Source organism: Leptonotus elevatus, chromosome 2 (assembly GCF_054856555.1).
Source record: "Leptonotus elevatus isolate MCC_2025b chromosome 2, RoL_Lele_1.0, whole genome shotgun sequence".
NCBI lineage: Eukaryota > Metazoa > Chordata > Actinopteri > Syngnathiformes > Syngnathidae > Leptonotus > Leptonotus elevatus.
This window is the reverse complement of record NC_141240.1, coordinates 8,223,829-8,238,641: the sequence shown is the minus strand read 5'-3', so window position 1 is coordinate 8,238,641 and position 14,813 is coordinate 8,223,829. Positions and strand designations below refer to the sequence as shown.

General features: G+C 40.4%; 1 protein-coding gene across 3 annotated transcripts in view; it reads left to right on the top strand.

Annotated features, from left to right (window-relative positions):
* LOC147178306 (gamma-aminobutyric acid receptor subunit beta-3-like) overlaps positions 1–14,813 on the top strand; it is a 74,404-nt gene that overhangs the window by 45,752 nt on the left and 13,839 nt on the right. For all 3 annotated transcript variants that reach the window (XM_086068996.1, XM_086068995.1, XM_086068997.1), the window contains 4 exons: positions 4,650–4,870; positions 8,242–8,324; positions 8,742–8,879; positions 11,838–11,990. In XM_086068996.1, the coding sequence (XP_085925122.1) occupies positions 4,650–4,870; positions 8,242–8,324; positions 8,742–8,879; positions 11,838–11,990 (595 nt within the window). The remainder of the gene's footprint in view (positions 1–4,649; positions 4,871–8,241; positions 8,325–8,741; positions 8,880–11,837; positions 11,991–14,813) is intronic.

The window sequence follows — 14,813 nt, the reverse complement described above, 5'->3', positions numbered from 1 at the left end:
GTGTGTACAATTTATGCACTATAATACCTTCATCTTTTGTACAATCAGCTACTTATCACAAATAACTGACACGACTTCCTTCTAATTCATCCCTGCACTGTCCCACGGCACTTTCATTTATTTATTTACACAGTCGGACGCTGCTTCGTAGCGTGGGTTGTTCCACTGCGCAAAAATGGACGGTCATTGGATAAATGCTGGGCTTTTTTCCCGTCCATCGGACGCTCAGCATCTCTGGCCGGCCCAGATATTCGGCTACTGCGTGATGATTGGACAATCTGTCTGAAGCGCAAAAAAAAAAGAAAAGCTATCCGGTGCACAAACAAATTGGGACTGAATCCCACTCAAATAGCAGCGGGAGACTTCCACTCTCCATTAGTAAAAAGTAAAGTAGATGAGCACATACCTGTCCTCCTGTAGGTGACACCTCAGCTTTGAATACAAGTCCAACATTCAGAGATTGACTCATTATTATTATTCTTTGTTGACGATGAGTAATCATAACATAGTGAGATGCGTGGTCCGCCCACTCAAGTTACCAAACATGGTTTATTGACTGTTACAGATTCCAAGCTTCCGTTGGCATGTGGTCAGCCAGGACAATTACATTGCACAGCATTTCGGTTTGACCGGGATATTATTATTTATTCATTTATTACTTATTTCTATCTTTGCACATGAATCAAGTGAGCGCCAATGAAGTGGCAATGCAGGTAGATCTAAATGGAAAACACGCAACAATATTCCATTGTATTTTCCAGGCTTTATGCAAATTGTGTGTGCTTTGGTCTTGTGTTTTGCGAGTGTGTGGGTCTTGCACACCAGGGATGCGCAAAAAGGCCGATACCTGCAGTTATGTAACGAGTGTAGTGCGCTTCAACGCGCCGCTTGCTTTGTTGTTATGTGTCAACCTGAGAGCTACAGAACCAGCAGGTGCGAGTGCCTTGCCAGCGCCAGGTTGGTGCAGCCTGGTTTCATTTCAGAGCCACAGCGGGCAGAGGGGAGAACATGGCGTTGGCTCAAGAGGGAGGGTGGCGAAGTACAGAAGGGAGTGGGGGTGCAGGGAAGCAGAAAGAGAATGGGGGATGTGGCTTGTGTGTTTTGTTCGGTGGAAAAGAGTTCCTGTATTCACCTCATATTTGCTCAGTCCATTATCTTTGGGCTCAATTTGACCTCAGGCTGTTTCAGCTTGATACAACATCATTTGTTGTGGTTATCGAGGACACTATATCATTAAATCATCATCAAAAAAAAAAAAGCTTTAAAAGTATAGAAAGTGGCATAGAGGCAGGGTTGGAAAGGTTACTTTTAAAATGTAATCCATTACAGTTACAAGTTACCTGCTAAAAAATTTAGTTAGTAACGTAATCCAAGTACTATACTATTAAAGTAATGTATCTGGATTACTTTTGGATTACTCCAATATTGAGTATGCTCATGAAGACAAAATACAAATAAATATCACCACAATATATAATCTATACAATGTGCACCTGCTATTTGCGGGTGATAGGGACCCGGGCAGCCTACAAATAGCAAACATCCTTGTGTAATTAAAAAGCATGTAGGCTATTGATTGATTGATTGATTGATTGATTGATTGATTGATTGAAGGCCATATGCTGTTTTCAAACTCTCACTGAAAGCAACCACACCTCACAGTTTGATAGATAGATAGATAGATGGATGGATGGATGGATGGATAGATAGATAGATAGATGGATGGATGGATGGATGCATGGATGGATGCATGGATGGATGGATGGATGGATGGATGGATAGATAGATGGATGGATGCATGGATGGATGGATAGATGGATGGATGGATGGATGGATGGATGCATGGATGCATGGATGGATGGATGGATGGATAGATAGATAGATAGATAAATAGATAGATAGATAGATAGATAGATAGATAGATAGATAGATAGATAGATAGATAGATAGATAGATAGATAGATAGATAGATAGATAGATAGATAGATAGATAGATAGATAGATAGATAGATAGATAGATAGATAGATAGATGTGTGACATCAACTGCAAAATGAACTTTTATCCCAGTCACAAGTTTAGCCGTGTATATGTTGTGTATAATGTTTGAATAGTGAATTTGTTTGGAAGGTGTAACTCACATTATGGTTGTAGGCTAGCGGGCTAGCTAGCAAGAAGCAACAGCGCGTAGCATGCCGCTGGACTCTTAGCTGAAATTCTCGCTGTGAGTAAGTTCCAGTAAATACCGGTCGCCATTTCCTCCTCCCGTCCGTGAAGCTTTTTCAAACTGCCCGCGGGTGGAGGACACGACTAATCAATTAATTCGTTCCCACCTGCGCGACATGTAGCAACGGTCCCACTCGCGCGGGCGTACATGCGCTCTGTCCTTCTCTCTCTCTATCTATTGTTTTTTCTCTCTCTCTCTCTCTCTCTCTCGCCCTCTTTTGCACTCTCATCATAGAAATTGTAATCTCTCGAAGTAATCCCCATTTTTAATAAATGTACCTGTAATCTGATTACATGTTTTTTCCTGTAACTGTAATGGAGTACAGTTAAAACATTTTTGCAATCTGATTACGTAACGGTGGTACATGTATTCCGTTACTCCCCAAGCCTGCATAGAGGACAGTGCATCTGATTATTGAGGTAAGGCAGTTGTATAGGGTCAGCAAGCATGTTTACCCACTTGCAAGCCTCCACTACATCAGATTGCTAATTTTAGCAGAAGTGTGCAAGTCAAGGGGCGAAGCAACAGCAAGCCTTTGGGCTGGTGACACTTGAAGGGCAATATTTGTAGCAACCATGTCTCTCAACACATCCCTCCTAGATTTGATGGCAGACAAACTACTCTGTGGGAAATATATCACACCTACAGTTATGTAGAGCAATTCCTCATACAGTTCAGGGTGGAGCCCACCTCTCGCAATGTTGGGTGTTGAGGACCCAAGTGCAGAGAATCAGGGCGTGGTGGCAGAGGTGCTTGAAAGGGCAATCAAGGTTATTCAGTAATCAAAAAACTAGAAAATCCAAAAGTCCAAAACATGATACCAAGTAACAAAGGAAGGCACAAGGACTGAGATTGGCAAGTATGGGAAGAAATGTGTCTTTTTCACGTGTTTTTCAGATCCACAAATATGTCTGTGATTTTCACCTCGTTTTTTCAATTTTGTGTGTGTATTTTCTGTGTCTTATGCTTGCGAGTTGTCGAAAGTGTGTTTGTGGATCATCGCACACGCTTATTTATTTTTGAGACAATCACGCTGTTTGGAGATTTTTCACACACGTAAGTCCTCAGATATTCACGTGTCTAAGGCCCGTTCCTCCTCCGTCCACAGTGAGGCAGTGTTGCTCTCTCCGTTGAACAGGAACGAGACATTTCTCGTTTAAAATTGGTCAGATAATTGTCTTTATCTGACCTTTATTTTACACAAGTCGGGAAACAAAATGTGACCTTAGTTTGTTTCCCTTGAGCATGTTTTGCCTTCACTCGAAAGACATTCTTCTTCTATTGTTAAATTTTGTTCTTCCATGCCACTTAAGCAGCAGCGGCCAGACATATTATTATTATGATAAAATTGAACAAGACAGTGACAACAAAAAGACACAGGGAACACATGACAACTAAAAAGCTAACCAAAACCAACACATCCATATAAACATCATTTATGCACAAATGTAGGTAATAGATACTATTTTCTGCTAAATATTGGCATCAGCCTTAAAAAATCCATATCTATCGGGCCCTAGTTTGAATGTCATTTTCACTTAACTCTTCAGCTTTGGGAATCACCATACCAAACAGAATGTTTTATTTTGCATAGGTGTTGCCCCATGACTCAGCTCACCTACACATTACAGGAACGGCTTGCTTTATTTTATCACGGAGGACAATACACCTCAAGAGGAGGTTGCGCCATAGCACATGCTAATTATTAACTCTTTCACTGCCATTGACGGCTATATACGTCAAAAATTTATTTTAACTATTTCTATTAGTTTAAAAAAAAATCCACTTTTGTTAACAAGAGTACTAATTTTTAGTAATCTTTTTTTTTAAATCACATCAGGCGATTACAATTTTTAATTGTAATTAATCGCATGACTTCAATAGTTAACTCACGATTAATCACAAATGTTATATCTGTTCTAAATGAACAATAAAAAAATGTTTTACTAATTGAAATAGCTATCTATAGCCGTCAATGGCAGTGAATGAGTTAACACCAGCATTGATGATAGCTCAAAGATGTCAATGGTTGTACCTCTTTTGATGTATCTCTCACTGACTTAATAAGTATTCCATTTGATAAGAAAAGTTCAGAGCCAGTGGGTGACAGTGTTATTGCTTAGATGTCTTCAGTTTTCCCGAACTATAGACGAGCGCTTGGCTGGGAGAAACAACCCCCATAGGATGCAAGAAAAAAACAGGCAGCATTGACAAAAGACATGACATTTGTTACACACAGCTGTGAGTTGCATTTTGAACACACAGAAGAAGCAGCAATTGTAGGAAGACTGCTAATTAGGCACCCTGAGATGAATTTGCCTGTACTGATCAACAAAATGTAATCAGCTGCGCTACTTTTGCGCCAAACAGTACTTTGGAACCTTACCTGAACTCACATTATGCTCCTCTTGTGTACTTTCACAGGACTACACATTGACGATGTATTTCCAGCAGTACTGGAGGGACAAACGTCTTGCCTATGTTGGAATACCGCTCAACCTGACCTTGGATAATAGAGTAGCAGACCAGCTGTGGGTACCAGACACTTATTTCCTCAATGACAAAAAGTCATTTGTTCACGGTGTAACCGTCAAAAACCGCATGATCCGTCTTCATCCTGATGGAACCGTTCTTTATGGCCTGAGGTAAGGTACTTGCACCACAATGACACCTTTTCATATTTCATTGGAATTTCTGTCATTGACTTGGATGGTTGCTCGAATGGGTTTGAAAGAAAGTGGGTCATGCCAAATGACTAATTCTCATCCACAATGGTTTCAAAGTGAATCTCAGGGTAAAAAATAGTTCATGTCCCACTGCCAAGTTAATACACTGTGTTTAATGCCCTGTTGTGGCACCACACTTTCCCAATATGACACTTTGGCAGTTATTTGCTGAAGGCCACTGAGCAACCAAAGGATTACGTGACATGCTCAAGGGCACCTCAACATTTGGTTTGAATGGGAGGGCGGAAGAGTGAGAAAGAAAACAGATATAATAGCCGGTTAGAAATTGCTTTAATGTCAAGCTGGTCAAACTGCTGTTCTCATATTGTTTAATAGAGCCCTCATTTCACATTTCTATTGAACTTTTCGACATGCACAAGAGGTTGAGCGACCCGTGAATATGAATGCATGCTTTGAATGAATAGAATGCAAATGATGGAGAGAAACACTTGAGTGTTGTACTGTATCTGTCGCCATTCGTATGCAAGTGGAGTTCTGCACTCTCCACAGCCATGTACATGCATGACGGGGGGCTTCAAGTTACATATTTAAATGAATAGATCAAATGTTTCTGTAGACTTCATCAATGACGGTTAATGAAGGCGTCCCAGATGAAGCCTGGCCAATGGCCATTGCCTCCTTGAATTTGACAGATGAGCTCTCGTATGTTTGAGCAGATCCTTTCTTTCTCGAACATTCAGCCTTTCTATCGCTTTGGAAAAGGATTATCGATCAATATTTGTACCGGTACCTTTTATAAGAACCCCCATCAAAGGAACAACCTTCAATATGAAGCACTTACTACACTAATGTCTCCATGAAGACAGACAGCGTAGAAATTTCCTATGCTAGCTTCCGAGCTTGCTCCTGGCAAATTCAGCCTGTTAGCTTCTTTCAGTCCTTGACTTGCTAATTAGCTATTATGCAGTAGCGTGAGGATAATTATGGACTGCAAACAAGCATAGCTTTCTAGATACTGATAGTAATGCAGTGTTTTAGATTGGCATAAGTCTAGTAAATCTTTAGAGAGATTTATACAAAATATAATTTAGAAACTAATATCTAATATACTTATTAATAACTCGAATAACGAATAACTCTTGGATTTACTAACCATGGCTAGAACATAACAAACATTATTCACTATCAAAATGGGCTAACTTAATGACAAGGAATCTACAAAGAGAGTCAAATATGTTTATTGATACTGTCTATATCTTGTGGATCTGATGTTACTGTAATAATAGCTGTGTAATATTGCCACAAAACTGGTTTCAAAGCTTCATGAGAATCTTAACGGAATAAAGACAAGCAGTGGCAAACTGCCAAGCTGCCGGCTTTGTGTTGGGGTAGAGTTGGCCTCAAAATCGTTGTGAATTTGCATTTCACTTTGCTGCTGATTTCCGACTGTCTTCTTATCAGCATGTACATCTTGACAACCAACACAACACCTCATCATGACCCAAATGATGTGAGCTCACACAAAAACTCAGCCAAGCTCTTGCCTTAATCCAATTTTCAGTTTTACCATTTGTCAATTTACCACTGTTGAAAGGCAAGGAAAGGCCAATTGTGCATCCAAAAGCTATTCACAGCACTTTACTTTACCATTTTCACATGCTCGGCCTCATTTGAAAATTAATTTAGATTTTTTATTTTTTTTGGTCAAAATTCAAAAACACATAACACCCCATAATTGCATTTATTACAAATAGATATATGAAAAATACTGTAAGTCACATGTACATAAGCTCAATAATTTGCTCCTGTTGCAGCTTTGTTCAACAATTACAGCTTGAAATCTTTTGAATGTAATGTCAAAAGCTTGGCACACCTGTCGTTGGCCATTTTTACCCGTTCTTCTGTGCAGCACCTCTCAAGATCTGTCACTCAGTTTTAGAGTAATGTTTACACTTGGAAGAGAGTAAAATAAAGTATTGAAAAAAAATTATTAATAAAAGTCACTCATTGGTGGAGGAACGAACTCATGACCTTCAGCTTGGGAGACTGCCACGCTACACTCCAAAAATTGATTGGTTAAAAACAAAAACTACCAATCTAGTAGGTTAAACTCATATTGGCTTGATTAACCAATAGATTGGCCAGACATTGACCATTCCGGGTGGTTACAGGCATACCACTTTTTTGGGTTAGCCAAACAACCAATGAAATTGGTTACAGTAGAAAGTAAGTAATTTATTAATTATTATAAGTGATTACAATATAAAATATATAAATATAGTGTTTAAAAATGAACATGTGTGTCTAGATAGGTCACTAGGCGTGACTGGCCTTGTGATAGAGTATCTCCCCTGAGAATGGGAGGTTGTGGGTTCATTCCCTCGCCAGGTCAGAACAAAGACTGTAAAAATGGGAGCCATTTGCCATTGAGTCTATTTGATCCCACTCTAAATAGAATCAAATTTATTCTACAGGATTTACTGAATTTACCGCTGAAGACGTGGTTGTTGTTCAAGAAGGTTCTCTTCTTTTTGCAGAGGAACATTGGGTTCCTGGGTCACCATCCTTCTCCCTGATTGCTAAATTTAAGATTAGAGTTAGTCCTCGTGTTTCTGATCCTTTTCCATTTATGGATGCTATATGCAACTGCGCCCATTGAGACGTTCAAGGTAGCAGACATTTATCTGTACCCTTTTTCAGATCATTGCCTCGGGACCTTTCGTGGCCACCCAAAGACAATTCCATGCTTGGTTTGTGTTCTAACATGCACTCTTAACTCTGGGTCCTTGTAGCTACAGTACAGGGTGACTTTCCAAATCCACCGAATTTGCCACAGGTGGACTCCAATTAAGATGTAGAAATGGCTCAAAGATGGTCAGTGAAAACAGGATGCACCTGAGCTCAATTTAGAGCTCCATGGCAAAGGCACAGTTTTTATTGTTGCTGAATTTGCAAAAGTTCCCCAAAAAGCTATTTTAGTATTGTCAGCACCACATGTGTTATGTTTAATTTGGAAGAACATGATTTCCATTTTGGAATAAGGCTTTAACATAATGTGGGGAAAGTGAAGAATGAATACTTGCACTGTATATGCCAGGGTTCTGTAATATCATTTTCAATACAATACCATGCTAGAAATGTATCTCAGATGTGGTTCTTCAGCATTTTCTTAAGTTGGTACTACACCCTTCCAGTGTGAGAAATGCCTTGCTATCTGTTTTTACATGTTCTCCCCTTCTTACCCTCCCAATACGAGTTTTCTCAAAGTACAGTATCAAAAATATATTCCTGTGTCATCTCCTCCCTCCCTTTGTGTCTTCTTTTGGCAGGATCACCACGACAGCAGCATGCATGATGGATCTCAGGAGGTATCCCCTGGATGAGCAGAACTGCACACTGGAGATCGAGAGCTGTGAGTCAAGAGACCTCATGTTGCCCAAGCTGTCATTTTGCTGCACAGGCTGAGTACTTGCGAAGAACAGTACTGCACTTTTAACTGGGGCACAAAAGCTCATGTGTCAGGAACAAATAAAAGTGCAATTGTCTTTCCGAAACTAAAATGAAAAACAACTGACGCTATGACTTAATGAGCACACTTCACGTAAATATTGCATCCATTTTTATATACTAAGAATTATTATACGATTTTTATGAACTTAAGTGACTTGTCAAAGCAACGTCTGGTTCTTGGAGTCAACTTCAAACGTGTTTTTGTTTTCTCCAAGTGACAGCCCAGTTGGTTGATAAGCAAAGCTGCTTCTTGCTCTCCAGTGATTCTCAGGCAGATGGCTACACCTTGGTGTTCGTGTGTATGTCTCCTCTCGTGCAGATGGCTACACCACAGACGACATCGAGTTCTACTGGAAAGGCGGCGAGTCAGCCGTCACAGGGGTGACGCGCATTGAGCTGCCGCAGTTTTCAATAGTTGATTACAAGTTGGTTTCCAGAAATGTTGTCTTTTCCACAGGTAAATGTGCGCGCGCACACGATGGATGATTGTGTCAGTAGTCTATTTTCACTCATTTAAATGTGTGTGTGTGTGTGAAGTTGATAGTCTTACCTTGACCTATTGCTACCACCTGACAGATAGCATATATGCATCCACTTAGCTTAAGCCCCATGGCCCTTATACGAGATACATTGAAGGGGCTAGTGCAAAATTTCCAATTTACTAGGTTGAAGTAAAGAAGTGTAATTCAACCCTAGTGGTTGAAATGAGGATTACCAAGCCAAAACATGGCACTGCTGCAGTTGAAACTTATAGATGTCAGATAGTTCTTGTCGGAAAATTGACTGTGATTTTAATTTTTGGAGTGCCTAGAATACTTAAATTAATCAATAAAATCTGTCATTGCAAAGTACATGTTTAAATCCAAATTGGCTCACTGAACTGCTTTTGCAGTGTCGTGTAAGTCAACAATTAATTGTCAGCATGAAATGAATAGATGAGATAAATGAGATAGTTTAGCACCTGTCTGTAAGAAATTAGTGTTCCCTGTAGTTGGTCCTTTGTAAAGTATACAGATTTTTTTTCCGCTTCAGATCCATCTGTTGCAGTGTGCGCCTATGTGAAGCAGACTGTGACTGAGATGGTAAAAAGTGAAAATAAATGCATTGACTTTGCTCATTAGCTCATGCACCAGGTACATTTGTGTGGAAATTGTTGATATTTCTGTTTCTTCAAAACATAACATCTTACCTCGCGTGATTCATGCTTTGAATTAGCAAATAAAAACTGTTAATTATTGAGGTAAAAATGAGCTGGCCCCCATGAATTTGGTGCTCCTATGGTTGTCTCCAGCTTAACTTTTAGATACTTTGTGTGTCGGCCTAGATGCTTGTTCCTCCCACTCACAGATACTGTTTGGTGTAGCAGTTACAGCCCGTACAGCTCAACGAACGCCCACACTCGCCCACGCGCACACACACACACACACACACACACACACACACACACACACACACACACACACACACACACACACCCTTTATCTGTATCATGCGGAGGTGTGCGGTTTATAGGCGGGAGAAGCTGCCATCAAAGGTGTACTAGCAGGAGTCAATGAGATATTTTTAGGTCTGCGACAGTCTGTGTATGCGCCAATGATTATGTAAATTTGTTATTTTTTCCCCCGTCATCAGTATTACCAACCATACAAACGAGTCTAATGAGGGGAGGATGAACACATTTGACTATCACTGCCAGACAGATGAAACAATGAAGTTATTCATGTTTAAAAATGTGTACAATGAATAAAATAAATACATATTTCCCTCACGTTGATTGCAGAGATGGACTCATTCAGTAGTTATTTATATCAGTCTGTTCCGATGGTTCCGATGGGGTTCATCGTGGTGGAGTGCAGCCAAAAAGGCAGGTGGACCCAACAAGGGGGTTAGGGTTGTATAACGAGTAAAACGATACAAAAATAGCCAAATTTAAATATTAATGTGAAGGATCATATAACTATCTAACAAAGTCCAAAACAACAGAGATAAAAAGGTAAAGAAAGGCACATGGGGAACAAATGACGACGGGCGATATGAAAAAAATTGACCGCAAATCATGTGTTCTTTTGGGTGCCTGTTCAATTGCACCATTTTTAACCCATTCACTGCCATTGACGACTACAGACTTCAACAATTCTTTTTTTCTCTCTCTCTCTTATTTTAACTTTTTTTTTCATTTCATTAAATTTTTTTATGAAAACCTAGAAAAATACATTTATTGTATTTTAATTTGTGATTAATCGTGAGTCAACTATTGAAGTCATGCGATTAATTACGAATACAAATTTTAATCGCCTGGCGCTCATTTTTAATTAAAAAAAAATAATATTAGGGGCAACAGGCGATACATTTTTTTAATTGTAATTAATCACATGACTTCACTAGTTAACTAACGATTAATCACAAATGTTATATCTGTTCTGAATGTACAATAAAAAATCTAGGTTTTCATACTCTTGTTAGCAAGTGGAAAAAAATTTAACTAATAGAAATAGTTCAAATGAATTTGAATAGCCGTCAATGGCACTGAATGAGTTAAATAAACCCTTTGGTTATAAGGGCAAATGATGAAATGGTGATTTTAGCCTTCTACTCTGCCACTCTAGTTTGATTTAGTAAATTGTCAATTAAGAAGAAAATGTTGCATGAGGTTAACTACTTGGAAGGGAGACCCAATGCTGGTTGTAATTTACAATTCAAAAGGCAACTTGATTCAAAAATAGGCATGGAAGAAATGCAGACCTAATACGAAAAGATAAACAACAAACGTATAAGCCCAATCGTGACACAGCCTGTAGCCCTTACAGTCGTTAGTAGAGCTTAATGAAGGCAGGTTTTGAAATAAGCTGGAATTGTATTGTCACACTGAATAGAATCCCAATGACGAGTGTGACGACTGCCTCTTGCCAGCTCGCAAGTGAGCAGTTGATTGGACCAGTTGGCTTTGGTCACTGAAAATTGTTGTTGTAAAATGCTCAGTCTTGTAGAACGTAGAGTCCAAAATAGAAAACTGTCTTAACAAGCCATGGCGTGCACTAAACAAAGGGGAGGGAGTTTAATGCATGCAAATATATTGTTTGAACTCTAAATAATGACACCAGTCCCAGCAATGCAAATTAAGTTGAAGTATAATCCTTAAAAACGTGTTTATAAATTATGCAGATGAGATTCATATTGAAAATACTGTATGCAAATTTCCAGCATTGTCTTCAATATTATGTGAAATTATTATAGGTATGTGACTATGTGTGTGTGTGTACTTGTGAATTGGGTGTTGTTACCATGGCAATCCATCCAACCTTGGCCATGGAAACATGGAAATGCAATGTGTCCCTGCTTGCTCATTGAATCAGTAAGAAGTTTTCCAGTTATTCTTTAAGGATTTAAGTGTATTTTCTCTTTCCATTCCTCACAGGTGCCTATCCTCGGCTTTCTCTGAGCTTTAAACTTAAGAGGAACATCGGCTATTTCATTCTGCAGACGTACATGCCATCCATCCTGATTACCATCCTCTCCTGGGTATCCTTCTGGATAAACTACGACGCCTCGGCGGCCAGGGTGGCTCTAGGTCAGAAGCGCTCGCTGCTATTTTGTCGTGCGGCTGTTTGGCTCACTCACATAAGGTCAAGAGCCACAAAGTACATCACCACGCTCCTTAATGCACTGTCAGAAACTTGCCAACAGTCATGGTAGCAGAGGTTGCGATCAAGAGTCAAAACTTATTAAAAGCTAAAACTTTAAAAGGTTTCCATTGGTTAAACTTATGTGAACGTGACAGCTGTTGCATCTGCTGCTGTCTGCACAACTTGTATTGTTTTCAAAGGCTTTCCAGTTTTTTTTGATTTGCAATTCATGACACACAGGTGGAGGTAAAATAATATACATGAGAACTGTCAGATTGTAGTCATTAGAATGATATGGATGCGACATGAATTGATCTTCCACTGATGCACTGCACATCCTTCAAAAGCCTGTCAAAGCAGCAGCGACTCACTAGTTGACAAGGCTGAATTACCAAGCAGGAAAATTGACCCAAAGCTCTTGTCCCTTGAGAGTACCCCCAAGCGTCAGATTCATAGTATGTCACTTGGTTTTTGGTCATTTGAAGGGAGGAATAAAATAAACCGCAACATCTAACCTGTTTGTGTCGATTTTTGATCAGGTTAGTTTGATACTGGGAATTGGAAGGTGCAGGATCAGCTCTCTCTTTCTCTTTCTCTCTTTCTCTCTCACCCTCCCTCTCTCTCTTTCTCCCTATCTCTCTATTTCTACCTCTCTCCCACTATCTCTCTCCCTCTCTCTTTCTCCCTCTCTTTCTATTTCTCTCTCATCTTCCCCCTCTCTTTCTCCCTTTCTCTCTCTCTGTCTCTCTCTCCCTCTCTCTTTCTCTCTCATCCTCCCCCTCTCTCTCCCTCTCGTTCTCCCTTTCTCTCTCTCTCTCTCTCCCTTTCTCTCTCTCTCCCTTTCTCTCTCCCCCTCTCTCTTTCTCCCTTTCTCTCTCTCTCTCTCTCTCCCCCTCTCTCTTTCTCCCTCTCTCTCCCTCTCTCTCTCTTTCTACCTCGCTCCCACTATCTCTCTCCCTCTCTCTCTCTCTCATCCTCCCTCTCTCTCTTTCTCCATCTCTCTCTCTCTCTTTCTCCCTCCCTCCCTCTCTTTCTCTCTTTGTCACTCTCTCTCTCTCTAGGTCTCTCCCTCTCTCTCTTTCTCCCTTTCTATCTCTTTTTCTCTTTCTACCTCTCTCTCCCTCTCTCTCTCTCTGTCTCTCTCTCTTTCTCTCTTTCTCTCACACGCTCTGTCTCTCACTCTCCGGCAAAGCCGCGAGTGAGTCTGGATTTCCAGGCTAGGAAACTCCACGTGCGGAGGGAAATGGTGACTTTGTTAAACTAATTAACTATTCTTGACGTGTGAGTTATTCCTGTATTCCTAACCTGTACATTAATCTTGCTCCACCAGTCTGTTTGTGCCTTTGGCTCCTTACTGTATATCATCTTTGTGTGGATAGATCATGGAAGAGTAATGGCCTTTGCACATCACGCCACTGTTTAGAGAACACGTTTTGAGCAATTACCATTTTCCAGACATCAATTTCTTACATAGCTTAGCGGCTGAATGGACATGTGAAGTGAGCAGGGTTTGTCACACTTTGATTCATTTTACAAGCACAAATGTGCCCGCTTGAGTTTGTTTTCTTTTATAAGGCAAGCATGGACTATCTGCTCATGAATTAATGAGCGCCTGTGTTGGTTTGTTTTCCTTCTTTTGGAGGAGTGCGAGTGCAAGCGTGAGGTGTTCCTGGAGCTACAATTGCCGTAGGGTCCATTCACAAATTCTGATGGCTTATTACCAACTTTCTGCATTAACCTTAGAATAAATGCACATATTTGCCTTTAAGAGAAGAGTAATGGTTGGATATGGGTATGCGAATTGGAAGGGAAACAAATGGTTGAATTGTTTCAAGAGAGAATCTGACTCTCCGAGCACTTTTCAGGCTTTGCAAAGCTACAATTGACCCACCCTGTGCTGTAATCTTTTTAAAATCAATTTCCTGCAGTCAAGCCCTTCATTCATAATCATGTTAAAGTGCGGGCATTAGCTACAGTTGGTAATAGCACTGCTTTTAGTGTAATGTTAGACATACATAACTTTGACGCGTACCTGAAGACGGTCCCTTAGGTACCTTTGAACATGCTCTTTGAAAGATGTCTGCAAGGCAGCCTGTGTATCTTAATTAACACGCAATGCAATCTGACACATTTTATTGCATCCAGCATCCGATACATTTTTTGTTTTTGATCAAGTTAAGCTGGGCTCCTAATAGCACACTTCAACCCCTGATTAAAGGAGATTTGATTGCCGAGTGCTTTTGTTTCCAGCTTTTAAGGCTGAAGAAAGACTCATGGACACATACTGTAACATAAAAAAAAAAGTGTGATGGGGGATGGGTGCTCTGTGAGCTACCACTAAATGATGGCAAGACGTGGGGTGGAAAGAAAAGAGATAAAGATAAATGAAGAGGGAGTGGGGAAGGTGGCGGCATCAGAGATGGGTGGAATGAGAGCATGGATTGGATGGTGACGCAATGGAATGCGACAGAGAGAGACAGAAAAAGACAGATGCAAGGGAAAGCTTATAAAACTATATTTCTCCCGAGAGACTCTAACGACGTGATGAAAGAGGAGGAAGGCCCATGGGCGCGTGCATGGCCTCTTGATTATGTTGTCCAAACAGGGAGGGAAGTAGAAAAGGGGTGGGGGAGTAATAGCAGGAGGGAAAGGAGCGTAATGGCAAAGCTGAGACAACACCCATAAAATAGAAAAATAAGGAAAAAACAAAAGCAGTCACAAGGCTGAGGTGCGGTTGTGCAGGGGATTTGCAGGCGAGCTCATCAGCC